We start from the raw sequence: 18,597 nt of genomic DNA, 5'->3' as shown, positions 1-18,597 counted from the left end.
AAAAATTTAACAGTTAGAGAATTTTTAGAATAAAAATTCCACAAAAATTACTTTCCGTTTCTTTTTTAATTAATTTCTAAAAGAAATTTTGAAAAAATGTGCCTATTAATATTCTTCTGTCCACCTGTACCATTGCTTGTAGGAGTTCGGACAGATAGATTCACAAGGAAATAATTTTTTTTCAGATCATTTTCTGAAAACAAAATTTTTACTTATAACCTTTTTCTTCAAAATTATGCATTTCTTAGAAATGTCCATCTCTTTGACTTATTGAAATTGTACCGAACTTTTTAATTCAAAAATCGTATAAAATTTGCGACAGCCCTTTCTTAATCATAATAACTGATTACCTGCCCAACTTAAAATTGGCATGCTAATGCAACATTTTGTAAATTTTCTAATTTTTTCCGATGTGCCCCTAAATGTATGCAATAAAATTTGATTGTTAGTAAATAATTAAAAATTTGTATTTTAATTCCTAAGTTTCAAAGTACGAGTTTTTTTACTCATTTGAGTTATCGAAATGAAATGTGCCACTTCGTAAGCGGCTATGGTTTGATCGACTGTATTTTGTTGAATGCCAACACTTTTTTCTCATTTAATTAAAAGAATAAAATAATGAAAATTTAATTTTCATTGTTCAAATGAAAACAAAACAACCTTTTTTCTACTTTTGTATTTATTTATAGCATTTTTATTTTGGAAAAATTTGGCTATGATGGTTTAAATTTTTATTATATTGTAGACATATAAAAATTTCCAAGCATATGTTATACAATTAAGTAGGAACACTTTACAAAATACAGGGTGGTCTGTTTCTTATTATAAAGCGCTAAGGGGTAATTCTTTGTACTATTTTTAAAAAAAACTGTTTATGTAAAGAATATGCTTGAAAATTTTTCAGTTTTCTATCTCAAAATTGCATGACAAGGCAAATATTATTTGAAAATGCTAGGTTTGGGTCAACCATTGATGTAACTGTTTATGAAATTAAATTATGTGAGTGTGATCGTATAAGGTCTTCTAACAGGGAAAAATGTCGCGATCAATAAATTGCTCTGGCCTCAAAAATTTCGAAGCTGTTATGGGTATTTGTTAGGCAAAATTCTTTTAATACAACTCTTTTTAAATTTACCTAAGACGTCCGAAGCATACCCCCCCTGCCGCTCACCTCCACACTACGCGAATATAATTCTTCTCAATAATATTCAAGAAATTAATCACATCCCGAGAGCTTTAATAGCAGTTTCGGACCACCCTGTTTAAATAAATTCACATTTTAATTAAGGGTAATTAAAGTTTTGCCGTAATAATAAAATATTAAGAAAATTATAATCAGAATAAAATTTTAAAAATGAAGGGGAAATAAATTCATGGGGATCAAAATGATTAACGCGTTTATCAATGTTATGCAAGCATGTATAAAATGTGTTGTGCTGTGAAATGCTTACAAATTCAATAAAATTTTTTCTTTTCTTATTTTGTAAATTTTTTATTTATAAAAGAACAAAAAAAAAATGGTGAGTTGCATAAATTAATTATTTTTCCATTAAAATGTTCTTTTATGCTTTCAAAATAGATACACAAACATCCGTGCTTGTATATAACTTTGGAATATGAAGAATTTTTTAACAAGAAATCAGAATTAAACGTTGAATTTACCATGACAATAATTTTTAATTTACAGGGTTCTCAGTTGAAATGAATGATGATTCTTTTAAATTATAAGTATAAATTTAGTAATTTGTTCCTGTATGTTAAATTGAAATATTTGACTTAAAAAGTAAAATATAAAATAAAATCCTGAGTAAATAACTATGTAAATAATTGAGTACAGAAACGATTTTTGAGTCTTTTTATCTACACTTTTTATTTCTCAAATTCTTGTAGAGAATTTTTACTATAAAGGAAATTTATACTATAAAGGATTAAAATAAACTTTTTTAAGTTAAGAATTATTTTTACATTAACCACCCTTGAATATTTAAAAAAAAATTTAAATCATATTTCTATAAAATTTTCCAAAAAAATTTAAAATTGAAATATTTATGAAAATTTTGTTTCTATAATTAAATTTTATACAATTATTTTCATATATTTTTCACAGTAATTATTTGTGGAAGAACAGGTTTATAAAAATTTTATTTTACAGATTTTCAAATGTCTATGTATGCGTCATTATAATTGAAAATGTATAAATTATATTGTGTTACATACATGCATACATATATAAATTTAATTTAACTTAATATTTTATTAATGTGTTTAAATTTGTGCCACCCTTTAAAAAAGATTTATATTGATAAAGTAAAAGTTTTCCAATGATTTACTTACATACTTTATTGAAATTAATACTGATAAACGCATGAAATTAAAAAAATTTTAAAATTTTCGTTTACCTATGAGAAAACACATAAGGTTATATCATTACAACAAAATTTAAACGTGATTAATTCGGTATGTGCTAAAATTTTATATTAATAAATACTTTTTGCGCTTGTGAGTTCTTGTATTTAATTTCCTGCTTACTGCTTATAAGCCATAATCAATATGGTGATCAAAAATTTGGTATGAGGATTAAGACTCTAAAAATTTTTTATTATTCGATTTCTATTTATCTACGAGCTTCAACAGTTCTTATCACATTGAGAGCACGCATTTATGGGTCTCTTTATATATTAATAGTATTTCAATAATAAAGTGTTGGCGCTCTAAAATCTGTAATTATGTGATTTTCAAAAAAAAAATTTAAATATTTAATTTAATATACTTCTGCAGGGGGTGTGAATTTCATATTGTCTATATAATAAAAATAAATTGAAATTTATTCATTAAAAAATTTTTCCAATAAAATTACTATGTATACTAATTTTTACTTTTTTACTTTTTCCTTTTTTCTTTTACATGTAAAACTTCAAACAAACAAATATATAAAAAATTTATTTACATATATATATATATGAATCAGTTCTTGTAAATGCCAATCAAATTGAAAGGATATCAATTACACCTGCTGATGAAGAAGTCATTAAATTTGTCAATGATTCAATATTCGTTTTATGCAATATTCCGGGAGAGAAAACAGTAAATTGGAGATCACCAAAAGGGGAAAATGTTAAAAATGCAAGGGGACGTGTACATATTGAATCAAAACCGCCAGGTAAGTGAAAAAAGAAATTTATTTATTTTCATTTTCATTTTAAAATTAAAGTACAAACATACAAACAAAGATTGTTATTAGTACTTTTATATAAAATGTTCTTTAATATTATAATTTGGATTCTTTGGTAATATGATGATGATATAATTACCGGGAATATAAGGAAAATTAAAGGATCCTTAAAAATGGAAAATGTTTTTAATTTAAAAAAAAAAACAAAAATACACAAAAACAAAAAACTTTTATCGCTTCCTTTTTAAATAATGATTAAAGCATTATAAGGTAAAATAAAATGAAACTGCTACAATATTCACTTTATACGCTTTTTGCAATTAATTTTATTTAAAACTTTTAATTACAAAGTATTTGCAAAAGGAAAAATCTTACTTAAAATTGAAATTGTAACATGGCGTGTAAAAATAAATTTAACGTCATTTCTTTTTCTTTTTCTTCTCCTTCTTATTCTTTTTATTATTTCTCCTTATTTTCTAACATTAATTTAATTATTAGTTAAAGTTTTGAGTATATTTTCTTGTTATTTCACTCAATTTCTGCAGTCTCAATAGAATTTTAATTTAAAAAAAGTTGACACAAACAGGAAGGACAAAAAAAATTGTAGTATAAGGACACAAAATAACATTTTTTTTTTGTATTCTCTTAAATTCTTTTCATTTATCATTTTAATTGAATTAAATTCGATTTTATAGCTCAATTGGCTTTAGTATTCGAACATATCAGTTTATCTGATAAGGGTAATTGGACATGTGCTGTTGAAGATGGTGTTGGTACAGCAGGATTCAATTTAGTTGTTAATCGTAAGTATATGTACATATATACATACAATATATACGAGACAAACAAATTATTTTACTTAATTTTTGTTGATAATCACATAAAACATGTTATTATTATTATTGTTTAAGTAGAACAAGTGTTGTCGTTTTTAATAAATATAATTAAAGAAATCGATAACAATATATTGGAATTTGAAATTATTACGTACAAATTGGAATATAGAAAATCTTTTCTGTATTTTGTAGAGAACTAGAATTCACAGGTTTCTCTATGAAATTTTTAAAATTTATTAAAATTTTTTATATTCTACACGCCATATACCATTACATAATTCAATTTTCTAAAATTTTATTAAAAAGTCTCTTTAATATTCACACAACTTGTCAATATTAGAGAGAGTTTTTATGTCATAATTGTCACTTTATAGACGCACTGCCATTGTTTTTCAAATTCAATATTGAATTTGTGAGGCTATTGTAATTAAGAACAATTTTTCGAATTAAAAATTATTTAATAGAAAAAAATCATAAGTTGGCAACACAAATTTTTCAAAATTAATGAGAACATTTTTCTTTTTTTTTAAATAAAATTTTTAACTTTAAATTACTTGTTACACAGTTTTCTCAAAACAAAAAAAAAAAAATAAAAATTTTTGTTGTTTTTCTTCAATTAAATAATTTGTCCTTTTTTCCATGTTCAATTATTAGAGCGAATAACTTTTTTGGATACAAATACATTGCAAACAGTACGTGAAGGTAATGAAGTTAATTTACGTTGTGAAGTTAAAGGAGATCCTGAACCAACAGTAACATGGTCATTCAATGGGAAAAATATCGATTGTAAGTTCATTAGTCTCATCTATAATAATGTCTAATATATAGATAGATGTAGTTCGTATACGTAGAAGAATATGAGTTGAAAGTTCAAGAAAAAAACAAAATATCCTGGTCGTATGTTTATGTCAGTTTTTATAAAATATAAATTTTTTTATTTTACTTTTTTTAAGTTGTTCGTATACAGTTGTAAAAGTTTAGCGACATATTGCTGTCCGTATATAAGAAAGAAAGTTGCTCAGCAATGTTTTAATTTTTTTCTATTTCTTTTTTTTTGTTTTTAAATAATGTTTAGTCATTTGTATTCTTATAATTTGTACAATTATATGATTTATAACTTTAAAAAGTTCCGGGAATATTAAAACTTTTTTTTGTGTAAAGTTTTCTTTGTTTAAAATAATATTTTGTTTGCTTTTAAATTTTTAATGCGCTGTTATCTCTGTCCATTCAGACGATAATCTTGAGTTATAGATTGTGTGTTTAATAATTTTTTTTTTAAATTGTGTACGAAAAATAGATAAATTTAAGAGCTGACTTAAAGTCACGTTATGTTTTTTGATTAGAAATGTCATTTTAAAAATAAATTGACAGTTTCTTCAGGCTATTAATGAAGAAATTTAAGATAGCATTTTCACCGATTTTATTGCATATAATAAGGGAGGTGATGTGATGGCACCAAATGTAAGTTTTCGATAGGAACGCATTTCTCCATTGTAGGGAAGTATAAATAAACTATTTTTAAAGAGATATCACTCCATAATGTCTGTGTATCTGTCGGTCAGTCTGTCTTTCAATCTGTGTGTGTGTACGCGGTTTATCTCAAGTTCAGCTTAACAGATTTTGATGAAATCTTATACATGAGTTTAATTTGGGCTGTTGCACGGATTGCTCAACTTTTGGGATATATTTGGCGTCGGAAACTGAACCTTTTTCCGAGCTGATTTTGCATTTTTCAGAATATTAAGAGAAATAATCAACCAATTTCCTGGAAATTCAATATTTATAATTGGAAAGGTCAGGTCTCGAGAACCGAACTGGAGGCCGATTTCACATTTTTTACCATATTTACGAAACGTATTAATAGGATTAAAGAGAAGCGCCAAATTACTATTTAAACTCTGTCTTAGTAATATGACAGAAAGCTTGTATTTTTAGATTGAACAATACAGGTAAAACAATCGAATTGCTGCAAAATATTTATGATCTTATAAATTTTCGTTGTAAGCAATCAATTACATCACAAGTTATTTATTAATTTGGAACTATTGTTTTGAATAATTTAGAAATAATCAATCACTTAATTTGGTCTTACATCAACAGCCGATATGAATTTGGTATTAATATAAAATTTTCAATTGGATTTTGTGAAACATTTCATGGATTACAAGAACTTTGTTAAATTACAAGAATTTTGTTTTCGCTTGGTATGGTGATATTTTTTGTTTCAAAATATTATACTGGGATGTATTCGTAGTCGAAGCTTTCATTTGGGGTCAGTAGTAATAATAATAATTTTATACCATACCGTTTCCTTTTGCTTTGAATGCAATTATAGTTTTTGTTACAAGTTCCTTTTAGGTAATTCAAAGCAAATAAAAGATATCCCTGTACATTGAATCTGAATTACCTAATCTATGAACATTGTATTTTTTAAATTAAAGTAAAATTATGGAAGGGACACACTTTGTATCATTTTCGATTTCGCACAAAGTCAAAATTTTTTTTCTCTTTGTATAGAATCCTTTTAATGATTTTATACATACTTATATATACAATGATAAAATAAAATTCAGGTCATGCTGTTACATATCCTTAAAATTAACAAAAGCAACAAAAACAAATAAAAAATTATCATTTTTGTTGTCATCGCTTGTTGTATTTTCTTTTTTTTTTTTTTTGTTTTTTATGTTTGGGTATTAGCTATGCTTCTTGAATTTTTGTATTCTAAATTTATATTTATAGTTTTCTATGTTTCTATATTCACTTTTATTGATCATAATAAATTTGTTTACATAACATCTATATATATATTGTATGTACATGTATATAAATATCTTATAGTAACTAATGATGCGCCACATAGAAAATATCGGAAATTAGGTGATGGTCTACTAATAAAAAAAGTAACACAAAATGATACTGGAGAATATACGTGCCGTGCATATCAAATTTCGGACACAATTAGTGATACACAGGATCATACAATTTTATTGAAAATTGAACGTAAGTTAAATTATAAATCTATATATATATTATTTGTAGATATATTTATACATATTATTACTGTTATACATTACATAATATGTTTAATGTTTTACATTTGGTTTTTAAATACCATTAAGCACATACAAACACAAAATAATACAAAGTATATAGAGAAAGTAAAGTATAAAAATCAAAATATTTGTAGTACGTTCTTTTGTAATAAATTATTATCCTTGCAAGAGGAATACAATATTGAACACCAGAATATCATAATAAAAAGTAAAAAAAAAAAGCAAAATAAATAAAAACTAAATAGTTATTAAATTTTGTATTTAGTTTACAATGTTGTAAATGGTATTTATTGTACAAACACATGTATTGAATATCAATTTTATATAATGTTGTATTTTAGGCATTTAATGTCAAATTAAGATTTAAAGTTTATTTAGATTAATGTTGAAATTGAAGATTGAATATAAAAGGATTATAATACATACAATATAAGTACCTTAATGAATAAATATATAAGTATATTTTGTATAACTGAATATTTCATATAATTTCAATATTATTTAAAGAAGAAATTAATTGGAAATTTGTAATACAATTGTGTTTACAATTATATGCATGTTGGTATAACAATATGAATGCTAAAGGATTTATTTATTATATTATATGAAATTCTATTTTAAGAGAATTTCCTTTCGATTTCGATTTTTATCAATATCGAATTCAATTAGTTTATTTAAAATTCAATTGAATTGTATAAATTTTAGTTTTATTTTTAAAAGTGAATCAATTGTAATTCATGTTGATCATTTGTAAATATATATTTAAATTTTTAATAATATTTTGATATTGTTGAATCTGCAATTGATTGAATAGTTTTTTTAATGTGCACATAATAAATATTTTCTAAAATATTTTGGGTATTTGCAGAAAAATTATCAATATTTTTACAAAATTGATAATTTAATTTTCAAAAATTGGAAAATTAAAGACAACTTGTAACATTTCATATGTACCATAATTAGCCTCGTAAGAATAGATATTTATACAGTGTTTAAAATCCCATATTCATTAATAAATATTTAGAAAATAAATATTTTTAAAAGAAAAATGATTAGGTCTAAAAATCTAAGTGAAGACGCTTTAAAGGCAATTTTTCAATCATTCAATTGATTTTTAGTTATCCTTAATAATTCATAGGATATAAACTGTTGTAAAACACATGCATGGAACTTTATTAATACATGCATAGCTAAAAATAGTAAAACAAAATGATCATAATGCAGTAATTTGTTGTCCATTGATGTCCTTAAATATCCTTATTATTAAAACAAATTTGATCAAATTCTAGTAACTTTTTTTATCATACAGATAAGTTTAGGATTAATATAAATTGTGATTCAAGGCGATTTTAATTAAAGTAGTTATGTTTGCATTTTTAATTAGTGATATAATAAAGAAATTAACCGTAAAATGTGTAGCGGCATATAAAATTAGAAGAAAATTGCGGTTAACCATTTATCATTTTTTAAAAAGTGGTAAATTGACATGATCTATATTATAATTATAATTTATGTGTAGAACAAACAATACTTTAAATCACAAAATTAAAAAATTATTGAAAAATTTAATTAAATTACAAGGACTTCTTTTTATAATTCATTAAAGAGTAAGCAGCTATTTTAAAATTTAAAAAAATACATAAAAATATTTTTCACGCACACACCATCAATTATTGTTTAACAGAATTTGTACACAATTTAAAATTTTATATTTTTTGGATTAATTTCTGAATTGCATTTTACATTCTTTTTCTCTATTTTTAGATAAACCAATGTGGTTAAGTCATAAGGATATAAATGATATACGTTATGCATATATAACTGGTGAAGTTAATTTAACATGTGAAGCAACTGCTGAACCACCAGCAAATTTTACATGGTATCGTCAGGGTAAAAAAGTTGATAAAAAATTACATAAAATATTTAATGAACCACATAGATCTGTATTAAATATTGCTGTTAAAGATTCATCACATTTGGGTGAATATAAATGTATTGCAAAGAATCCATTAGGTGAAATCGAACGTGTTGTTAAATTACATGAAGGTACAAAACCAAATCCACCGTCCACATTTCAATTAAGAGGCTTAAACTCAAATACATTTGATGTTGATGTCGGTTCCGTCCGTACCTCTAAAGTACGTCATTTAATGGATGTTAGTGGTTATCGTATCGAATATATAACAGAATATGATTTTAAATTAAATGGTGCAAATTGGAGTTATGCAAAACGTAGAGATTTTCCATTTGAAGATGGTAAGTTTTAGATTAAACACTAAATAAGAAATATAATTGAGCATAATTTTCTTACATTTAATTTCTTTTTTTGCATATTTTTACATTAAAAGTTTTAACGATTCACAAAAGTTTATTACCTTTAATTTTTGGCGAAAAATAAACATCCGCAAGATTAAGAAAAAAATTTTAAATTCTTACTTAAGTTCACAGTTTTAACCCTGTTATTGTAGAAAGAAATATCTCAGTGTCGACTTTATTTTTCTGATAAAGCGCAGTGAATGGAAAAAGTTTTAAGCTGTTCACGCGCAACGAAAAATGTTTTCGATACTAAGTAATCATGTAGATTACAGTATAAAGAAATGCAAATAACAATTTGTCGGCAATTTCTCCATATCGTTGTAGTTCAGTTGGTAGAGCGTCAGTCTTGAAGGCGGTATGTGACTGGTTGGAATTCAGTTCGAGGAGAAAAAGTTTCTAATTTTTCTGCCTTTAACTCGTTCTTTTGATTACGTCAACCATCTGTTCTACTGTAAAATCAGAAATTTCTGTTAGTTATTCTTATTTCGTTTTCTTTCTTCATACTTGCCTAACTCGGTTCCCCTGGAATCAACCAAATGTGTTTATTGAATGGTAATAAACTTTTCCATAATTTTTACGTAAATTATGCATCTTATTTAGATAAAATATTTTTTGGAAAATATTGCATAAAATCAAAATAAACTTTATAATTTTTTTTTTTTGAAACTGTTTTGCATAAAATAAAATTTTATTAAATTTTTTAAATTTTTAATAATATCTCTATATTTAAAATATTAGATAAACTTCTTTCATTGTTCAAATTCCGAATGAAATCTCATTTAAATATTAGATTGTTTTTTTTTTTGCCTTCATCATAAATTCAATAAGAAAAATGAAAAATTTCTATAATAAAAATCTACTTATATTTTATAATATAATAAAATTCTAGAGAATCTATATGATGGAAATGAAGTGGAATGCATAAATGGAACTTCAACATATCGTCAGCGTTTCGATGAAAATGGTACAGAATAATATGAAAATAAGAACAATTCTTATTTTAAAGTTACTATGGTTAAAAATGTTAATTAAAACAATTTTATTGAAAACCTTGTTCTTCAAAATTTACAAAATAGTAAAACTAAAATCCCAATATAATACAAATAAAGTTTTTTTTCATTAATTTTTTATTAATTAATTCAAATTAACTCATTTAAAAAATAGCACCTATAAGTATGCAATTTCATTTTGAATTTTCATTAATTCACCAAAATAATATTATTATATAGAGATGTTTGACAATATAATTTAAAAAAAAAAAACCATCAATAGATTTGTTTAATGAGTTTATAGCGTTTTTGAATATTTTATTAACTAAAATCCCTTTATAAATAACAACAACAACTTTGTTAATTACCTAGATTAAACAAAAATTATAATTAAATTAAAAATTATAACCATGCAAAAGTTAAGTTTTTCTTTTTCTTGTTTATTGTTTTTATAATGCGTAATAATATAATTAACCCCGTTTTTAAGGTCAGTTTACTTATATGCTAATGGTAATACGCTATTTTTGTCGATTGCCGTATCTGCTTTATTTGCCTTATAATATAATTGCAACACAACATAAGTTAGAATTAAATAAATTAATTTTTTTCCCTGTCTATATTTTGTACATATTTTTAATACGAAAATATAATCCTTTTATTACTTTGCTATCATTAGCATAGAGTAAACAGTCCTGTACCACAAAAAAAAAATTGTTCCACATTTTGAATTTTTCCCCGTGTTATTGTTATAAAGTTACAATTGTTTACTAAAATTTAAATTTTTTAATATTAAATTTAAAAAATTTTTTCAAATATTTTTCTCATTTATATTACATATATATATATAAATATATATATGTATACAGGTGTTACATTCCTTATTAATAATTTGGAACCGAATACAACATATTTAATGAGAGCAGCTGCTAAAAATTTAGCTGGTTTAAGTAGTTGGACAAAAGTTGAAAAATTTACAACACAATCAAATGAACCACCAACAAATTCAGCATTGAAACGTATACCATTAAATTTAAATAGTTTAATAAAAACAATTTTGATAATCAGTATAATAGCAGTCATTTTTAGTCAATTTAATTCAATCAATTTTTTACGATCGAATAATTTGATTAGATTCATTCAATTGAATAAAAATAATAAAATTCCAATAGTAATATCAATAGATTCTGATGCAGTTCATCTAAATGATGAATTTTATACAACAAATGATAATGATATTGATTATAATGATATTGATAATAATGATATTGATTCAAATAGAAATGATAATATAAAATATTTAGAAAATCATTTCAATATTATTAAATATATGGAAAATTTATTTAAAGCAACAGTAACATCTATTTTATGCTTTGTTAAATCATCAAAATTATCAAAATCATCATTAAATTTATTATCAAAATCAAATTCATCATTATCACCATTACAATCATTATCTAAATCAACGGTATTAGAAAAAAACCAAAAAGAAATATTAACATCAATATCATCATCACCATCATCATCAACATCATCATCATCATCATTAACATTAAAATCATTTCAAATAACATCAGAATTATCATCATCAATAATATCAACATCAATGGTATTACCATTATTATCGATTATACCAAATTTAGAAAAAACATCAAATAAAATTCAAAATACACTACAATTTAATTCAGCATCAACAGAATTCGCTTTAGGTATAGAAGAAAAATATAAAGCATTTAAAATAGAATCCTTGAATACTTTGTGAGAAATATTATATTAAAGGATATTTGGAAAAAATATATAAATAATAACCAAAAAAATAAAATAAAATCAAACTACAAAAATACATAAAATTTTACACGATATTTTGTATAAGTATGTATGTAAATTTATGTATGTATAAATGTTAATAATAACCGTACAGATTCATATACTTTTTAATGGTTTCTTTATTGAAAAGAGAGAAAGAGAAAGATTTCAATACTGATTCAAATTTTTTTTTTTCTCTTCTGTATTATTACCATAGTTAGTTAGAAGGATTTATAAATTTTAAAAATAATTTTCTAGGTTTCTAAAATTTTTTTCCTTATTTATTTTAATTTATGTATTTCATTGGGCTCTTATTCATTTTTGTAGAAATTTATAGAAAAAAAAAAAATTAAAAAACAAAACGAATTTCATCAAAGTCAAACTTCTGAGAATTTTTTTTGTTTTCACAAAAATATTCTTTAATCTTATATGTTAAAAGGATTTGCGTCTCTAATCCTTAAAATATCTCAAAATAGATTTCATTTTTTTAAAAATTACGTGATATTTATGATATTTTAAGATATTTAAAAAACTCTTTACAATATAAAGTAGTTGTTAAAAAGCAAATTCATAGCAATTAATTCTATAGGCCTTGCAGAATACAATGGAAATTAATTAGTTATTTCTTGAAATTAAAGGTATAATAAATATTTTGTAAATATTTTACATTATGACGATATATTAAAAATGCGTACTGACACAAAATAAAAATGCTTCAAAATTAGAAAAATTTATGATGGGCCTACCACACAACCGACAGCAACATGATATTTGTTGAAACAGGCATAAAATTGAAGCTTATTCAAAATGCATAAAAAGTTTGGAACGAGTACAATAAAAATCCACGACCAGAAAACAAAATTGGAAAAAAAATAATCAATTGTTGTCCCAGATATGGTCGAAAATATAGTATTAACACTTAGTAAAGAGTTGGATTCTAGAATTTGATTTTCTTAAAAAATTTTATTGGAATATGAAATATAAAATTTCAAGAAAATAAGCTAAAAATAGTTAATTTGCAGTTCTGTTTTTATTAGAAATTGAAATTGTTACGATTATTGCAACAATAATGGCATTTATTACATTGCAATGAGGCCAGTAAAAAAGTTAATAACAAAAATTATTTTATATAATACTAAAATACCTCTTGAAAAGTTCTAGATCATAATTATTATGATTTTTTAACTTGAATCTTAACAAATTTGAGAAATAATTATCAATTAATTTATGAAAATCATTCCAGAAAAATTTCGGTTCTTTTTTTCACAAAAAATTTTTTAAATCATTGCACATGCGAAAATTTTTCAAATTCTTGCACATTTGAAAAATGCTAAAACAAATTTACAGGAGTTTGCCATCTGTTGTAGAACATTAGAAATACTTTTGCAAAACAAAATGTCATTGTGGAATTGAATCTTAGAATATCTTTTTAATTTTACAGTTGTTTCTTGTAATTTTATGGTTCATTTTCAAATGGAGACAACTATTTTTTTCTTATCCAACATTTGATGTCGTAATTTCATGGTAAATCAAAAATCTTACTTACACTTATGAATTATGAAACTCGTTTGTGTTTTATAACTGTATGCCATTTTATTAAATAAATTTTAAATTTTGAAAACCAACATATTTTAAATTTGTTATTATTACTTTTATTTATTGAATTATTTTTATTTCAACAGATTATTATGATTTACATATGCTATGAAACAATATGAATACATATAATAACGATTGTATTTGGGTAGGTGTTTTCATATACATTTAATTGAGTCGAACAATATTAATGTGCATACTATATTCAACTAACATTGATATGTATAAATGTTTGGAAATGCATGCTAAAATATCTATATGTTATAACATGGTGTTAAAGAAATTCAAAGATATAAAAAAGGTAAAAATATCAAAAATAACTTGTATGTGCGAAGTATCCGTAAACGTATGCAATATTTAGTAGATTAAAATATTAAAATAAATTTCTCTAATCAGATGAGGTAAAATTTAATAGTTTTATATATATATATGTATTGTTTTTAAGATTATCTAGAAATAAATTCCAATTATTATAGCAATTGAGTTTTCCAATTGTTCTCCTTATTATTTTTTTTATCGTGTTCGTATAAAATTTTGTAATGCCTTCATTTAAAAGAACAATATGAAATATTTAATTAAAATTCTATATTAAATTTATACCTTATTAGATATTATGGTAATTTTTATGGAACAATAGTACTTAAGTTTTGTACAAGAGTTGCATGGTACGACTTTAATGTCAAACCTGTTTTTAGTTTAATCTGGACTTGATTTTAAAAATTAAATATTTCATATGCAGTAAAATGAGCCGCTTTTGATTTCAATATTCGGAATCCATTCAAATATAATGATATTAGTAAAATACTTTATAACCATTTTCCACAACTCTTTCTAGAGAAGTCTCAAGTTACTAATTTTCTTACCATCCTCTGGATAAATTTTCTCTATTTAAAATCATCGTCTGTGGTACTAAAAGTCCTACTGAATAATATGCGAGCAAAAAAAAAGATTTATTAAGGATTTTAATTATTTTTCGGTTTATTATTTTCTTACAATGCCATTTTTATACAATCACTCAATTATTATTTTCCATTTTAATAGCTAGCGTAACGGTTACAACTATTGACACTCTGAAAATTCGGCACAATTATTGACACCCTAATTGCTTTTCGAGTATTTATAATAATTATTAATTAGAAAAATTAATTACAAATTCCAATTATTTCACATTTTTTTAATTCATCAAAAGTTCTGATCTATTTTATTCACTTTCACTGATATTGTAGTATACTTCTGGGGGCATTGTTTACAACCATCTCGAAAATCTCTATTTCTATAGTATACTTTTGGGGTGGCAATGTAAAAAGTATGTAATAATATAATTATTGTTTCATAAATACTACTATTTGAGTATAAGAATTAAATAATATAACATGAAAATATTTATACATACATAAATACGTAGTATAAAGAATATGTGTTACAAGAATAAAAAAAATATAATTATAGAGAATTCATAATAATTTGTAAAAGTATTGTAAGCGAAAATTATAATTAAAATAATATATGAATTAAAAAAAAAAAGAAAAAATTGCAAAAAAAAAAATATAGAAAAAAACTTTTCGTGCTTTTTGTTCGGCCTTTTTAAATTTAAATTTAATTATAAATAAAATCAAAATAAAAATGAAAATAAGTAAAAAAAAGAATAAATATGTTAAATTTTATTATGACTATATATATATATATAAATTCTATGTATATTAAAATTTTAATGGTAACAAATAAATAAAAAAATAAAGAAAAAGCTAAAAAAAATTTAAAAAAAATTGTTTAATTATTAATTAATTAATTTTTTTTTCCTTTTCTGTGAAAAACCAAAAAAAAATTACGAAAAAAGATTCGCTTAAATTTAAAATTGAATTTTGTAAAATATAAATTTGTTAAAATCATAAAACAATTAATTGGAATACCTGTATTTTCTTGTGGCAAAAGAAAAAAAGAAAACCAAATTTATGGTTTTGTTAACAAAAATTTGTAAATTTTATGCAAATGTGTTCATCATATTGTTAAATTTTAATTAATTAATAAAATTAATTTGATTTATTATAATTACAAGATTAGATTAGCATCAGAATTTTAAAATATTTTTTAAAATTAAAGGCATGGTACACGTTGAACGGAATATTGGAATGAGTCATGAAAAACTAAATTATAAAATTTATTATAAAAGCTAATACTTTCAGAAAAACTGAGGACAATTCGAATAAAATACATTTTCTATCCGATCTTATGGCAATAGTAGAACAAGATTAATATGCAATAGAATAAAAAAGGATTTAAGGCAAATTAGGTATTGCAATTGTACATTATACATTTGTTATACCGAAATTAACAGCTTTTATTATTCTAAATTTCCTAAATATTTTATATGAATAAAATGAAGTCTATATGGAGGCAAAATATTTCATTAATAAAATTTTATAAATTCATTTACTTTTATATTTTCATCGGGAAAATTTAAATACAAAAACATGATATTGCTCATATTATTATGTGGTTATCAATTTGATATATGAAATTAATTTTTAATTTAATAAAAATATATTTAAGAGCAATTTAAAATTTTATAAGTATTATTTAAATTGGAAAATAATTGAAAAAAACCACCTAAAAATTTTAAAATATTTAAAAATTTCCTAAATATTGTATGACGGTAGTATAAAATCACTGAATACACACTATATAATAATTAAACAGAATATTTTATTATTAATTATATTTCAAATTGAAATTCGTCAGGATTTTGAATAACACAATTTTCCTCGGATTTTTTTTTTCTTATATAAATTATAGCGAATGTAAGTATACAATATTTTCTCTTATTGAAAATGCTTAACAAGTACAAAAAGTTTTTATTCAATTCGATTCGATTATTGTTTGAAAAGAGAACCTTTTAATAAATTATAAATTAATAATATTTTTTTGCATACATTTTCAATTATTTTAATCTAGTTTTTAATGGCATTAGAATTTAAAATTTTTGGATTAAAACTATTTATTATTTAAATAAGATTTATGAATTATTCTAATTAATTTTCTTAATAATATTATAGTTTTAATAAATCTCTATGTTATTTAAATAAGTAGTTTATTATGCAGCATTGTTATAAGAAAAACAGGGGATGTTGGGTCATTTTATTGTTAGCGCATTAGTGTGTTTTAACTACTATATTATATTTTGAAGGGTTGCTTATATTAATTGTCTTCTATGTTATTTAAATTGATTAGAAATTTTACGAATTACGAAAAATTATGTTGAAAAAGGTATTTTAATAATAATAAATTAATAAGTGTTTGATTTCTTGAGCACAATCATAAATTGGACAATTTTTAATTTTTAAGTTTTCTTTGTTGAGGTGGGCGAAGATTTTTAATCAGGGACTGAACTGTTCCCTTTATAAAGTTTTAGATCTTCATTACATTATTACTTAAATTTAAATTATTTTATTGTGATGCTAATTTAATGCTACAATTATAGTTTAACAAAAAAAAAATTTACACCCTGTAAAAATGATTTTATTGATAAAATTTTAATTTGCTGAAAAATTAATATTACGAATTTGAAAATTATAATTAATATTTACTTGTTTTAATTGTTATTTAAAAAATATGAAATAATGAGACTCAATTGATTTGTTTATAAACGTGTACAATCAAATACACGTGTATACTCCATATTCCAGGAAACAGAAGTGGGTATTACAGAATGGATTGAAATTAAAAATATAGAATATTATCTTCAAATTTTAACTATTCAATATAGCCTTTACGATATAGGAAAAATTAAAAGATTGTTCTCATTTAGTTCCTTATAAACAGATTTTTAGTATACAATGTTATAAAAAATTCATTTAAAATATTGAAAAATATTTGAAAAAATAAAATTGCCTAACGAAATATTAATAAATTCTTCCAAAATTATAAGAGTAAAAGCTTATTTTTAAAAATAAATTTGTCTAGTTCTAAATTTTTAAATATCCTATTTATTTTATTATTCTTAATGTACATAATAATATTGGTATTATACAAAATACTTAATTGTTATTTAAATTACTTACTCTTTTTGTTACAAAAAAAAAAAAAAATTAAATTTGAAATTGATTTTAAATAAAATTTACAAATTATAATTCAATTTTATTCTTGTTTTATTTTTCTAAATAGCAAAATTTTTCATATTATTGTAAAAATAGAAATTGAATAAATATAAATAATAAATAAATTAAAAATAGAAATTAATTGTAATTCTGTTAAATGTGTAAAAAAACAAAAAAGCAAAAAAAACAAATATAATGTGAAGACTTAAATGTTTAATAATTACATACATAAATGCAAAAAAAAAATAAAATATTAAAAAAAAAATAAATGCATAAAAGGAGAAAAAAAATGAACGAAATTTTTAAAAATTTTTATCTCAGCCATTTAAAATAAAAAATAAGATAAATATTGAATTAAAAAATAATAATAATTAAAAATTTAATTAAGATATATATAAAAAAAAAGAAACAAATAAATTAATAATTAAAATTAATAATCGAATTGAATACAATTTTTCTATATTTTAAGCAATTATTATGAATGAATATGAAAGGATATTAAAAATATAAAAATGGCAAAATTATACTATATTGTAAAAATCGAAAAATTAAGAAATTTAATATTAAAAAACTCATGATACAATTTATATAACATTTCATTATAATATTGTAGATATACATACATACTATATATATAATATATATGAATAAATAATATAATTAAAAATAAAAATTTCATTTTGTTTTCTAAAAATTTTATTCAAATTCTCTTCTAATTATTACAAAATTTGGTAA

General features: G+C 22.3%; 1 protein-coding gene across 1 annotated transcript; it reads left to right on the top strand.

The window, feature by feature from the left end:
• Positions 1–1,036: 1,036 nt before the first annotated feature.
• Positions 1,037–15,938, top strand: LOC129615169 (neural cell adhesion molecule 1-like). The gene is made up of 8 exons (XM_055530266.1): positions 1,037–1,088; positions 2,969–3,160; positions 3,868–3,975; positions 4,663–4,794; positions 6,850–7,011; positions 8,829–9,320; positions 10,270–10,344; positions 11,236–15,938. Exons 1-8 carry the CDS (start codon positions 1,037–1,039, stop codon positions 12,126–12,128), a joined length of 2,106 nt encoding a protein of 701 aa, XP_055386241.1. The 3' UTR covers positions 12,129–15,938.
• Positions 15,939–18,597: the final 2,659 nt, after the last annotated feature.

This window comes from Condylostylus longicornis, unplaced genomic scaffold (genome assembly GCF_029603195.1).
Source record: "Condylostylus longicornis isolate FDR11 unplaced genomic scaffold, ASM2960319v2 ptg000135l, whole genome shotgun sequence".
Classification (NCBI taxonomy): Eukaryota; Metazoa; Arthropoda; class Insecta; order Diptera; family Dolichopodidae; genus Condylostylus; species Condylostylus longicornis.
This window is presented reverse-complemented; position numbering and strand designations above follow the sequence as displayed.

What these genes read in the sequence shown, in the direction of transcription:
- LOC129615169 (XM_055530266.1), top strand. Translation starts at nt 1,037, where the DNA reads ATGTCGCGATCAATAAATTGCTCTGGCCTCAAAAATTTCGAAGCTGTT. An exon ending in TATTGAATCAAAACCGCCAG is followed by an intron (nt 3,161 to 3,867) that starts GTAAGTGAAAAA and finishes TCGATTTTATAG; the next exon opens with CTCAATTGGCTTTAGTATTC. An exon ending in AGATTTTCCATTTGAAGATG is followed by an intron (nt 9,321 to 10,269) that starts GTAAGTTTTAGA and finishes ATAAAATTCTAG; the next exon opens with AGAATCTATATGATGGAAAT.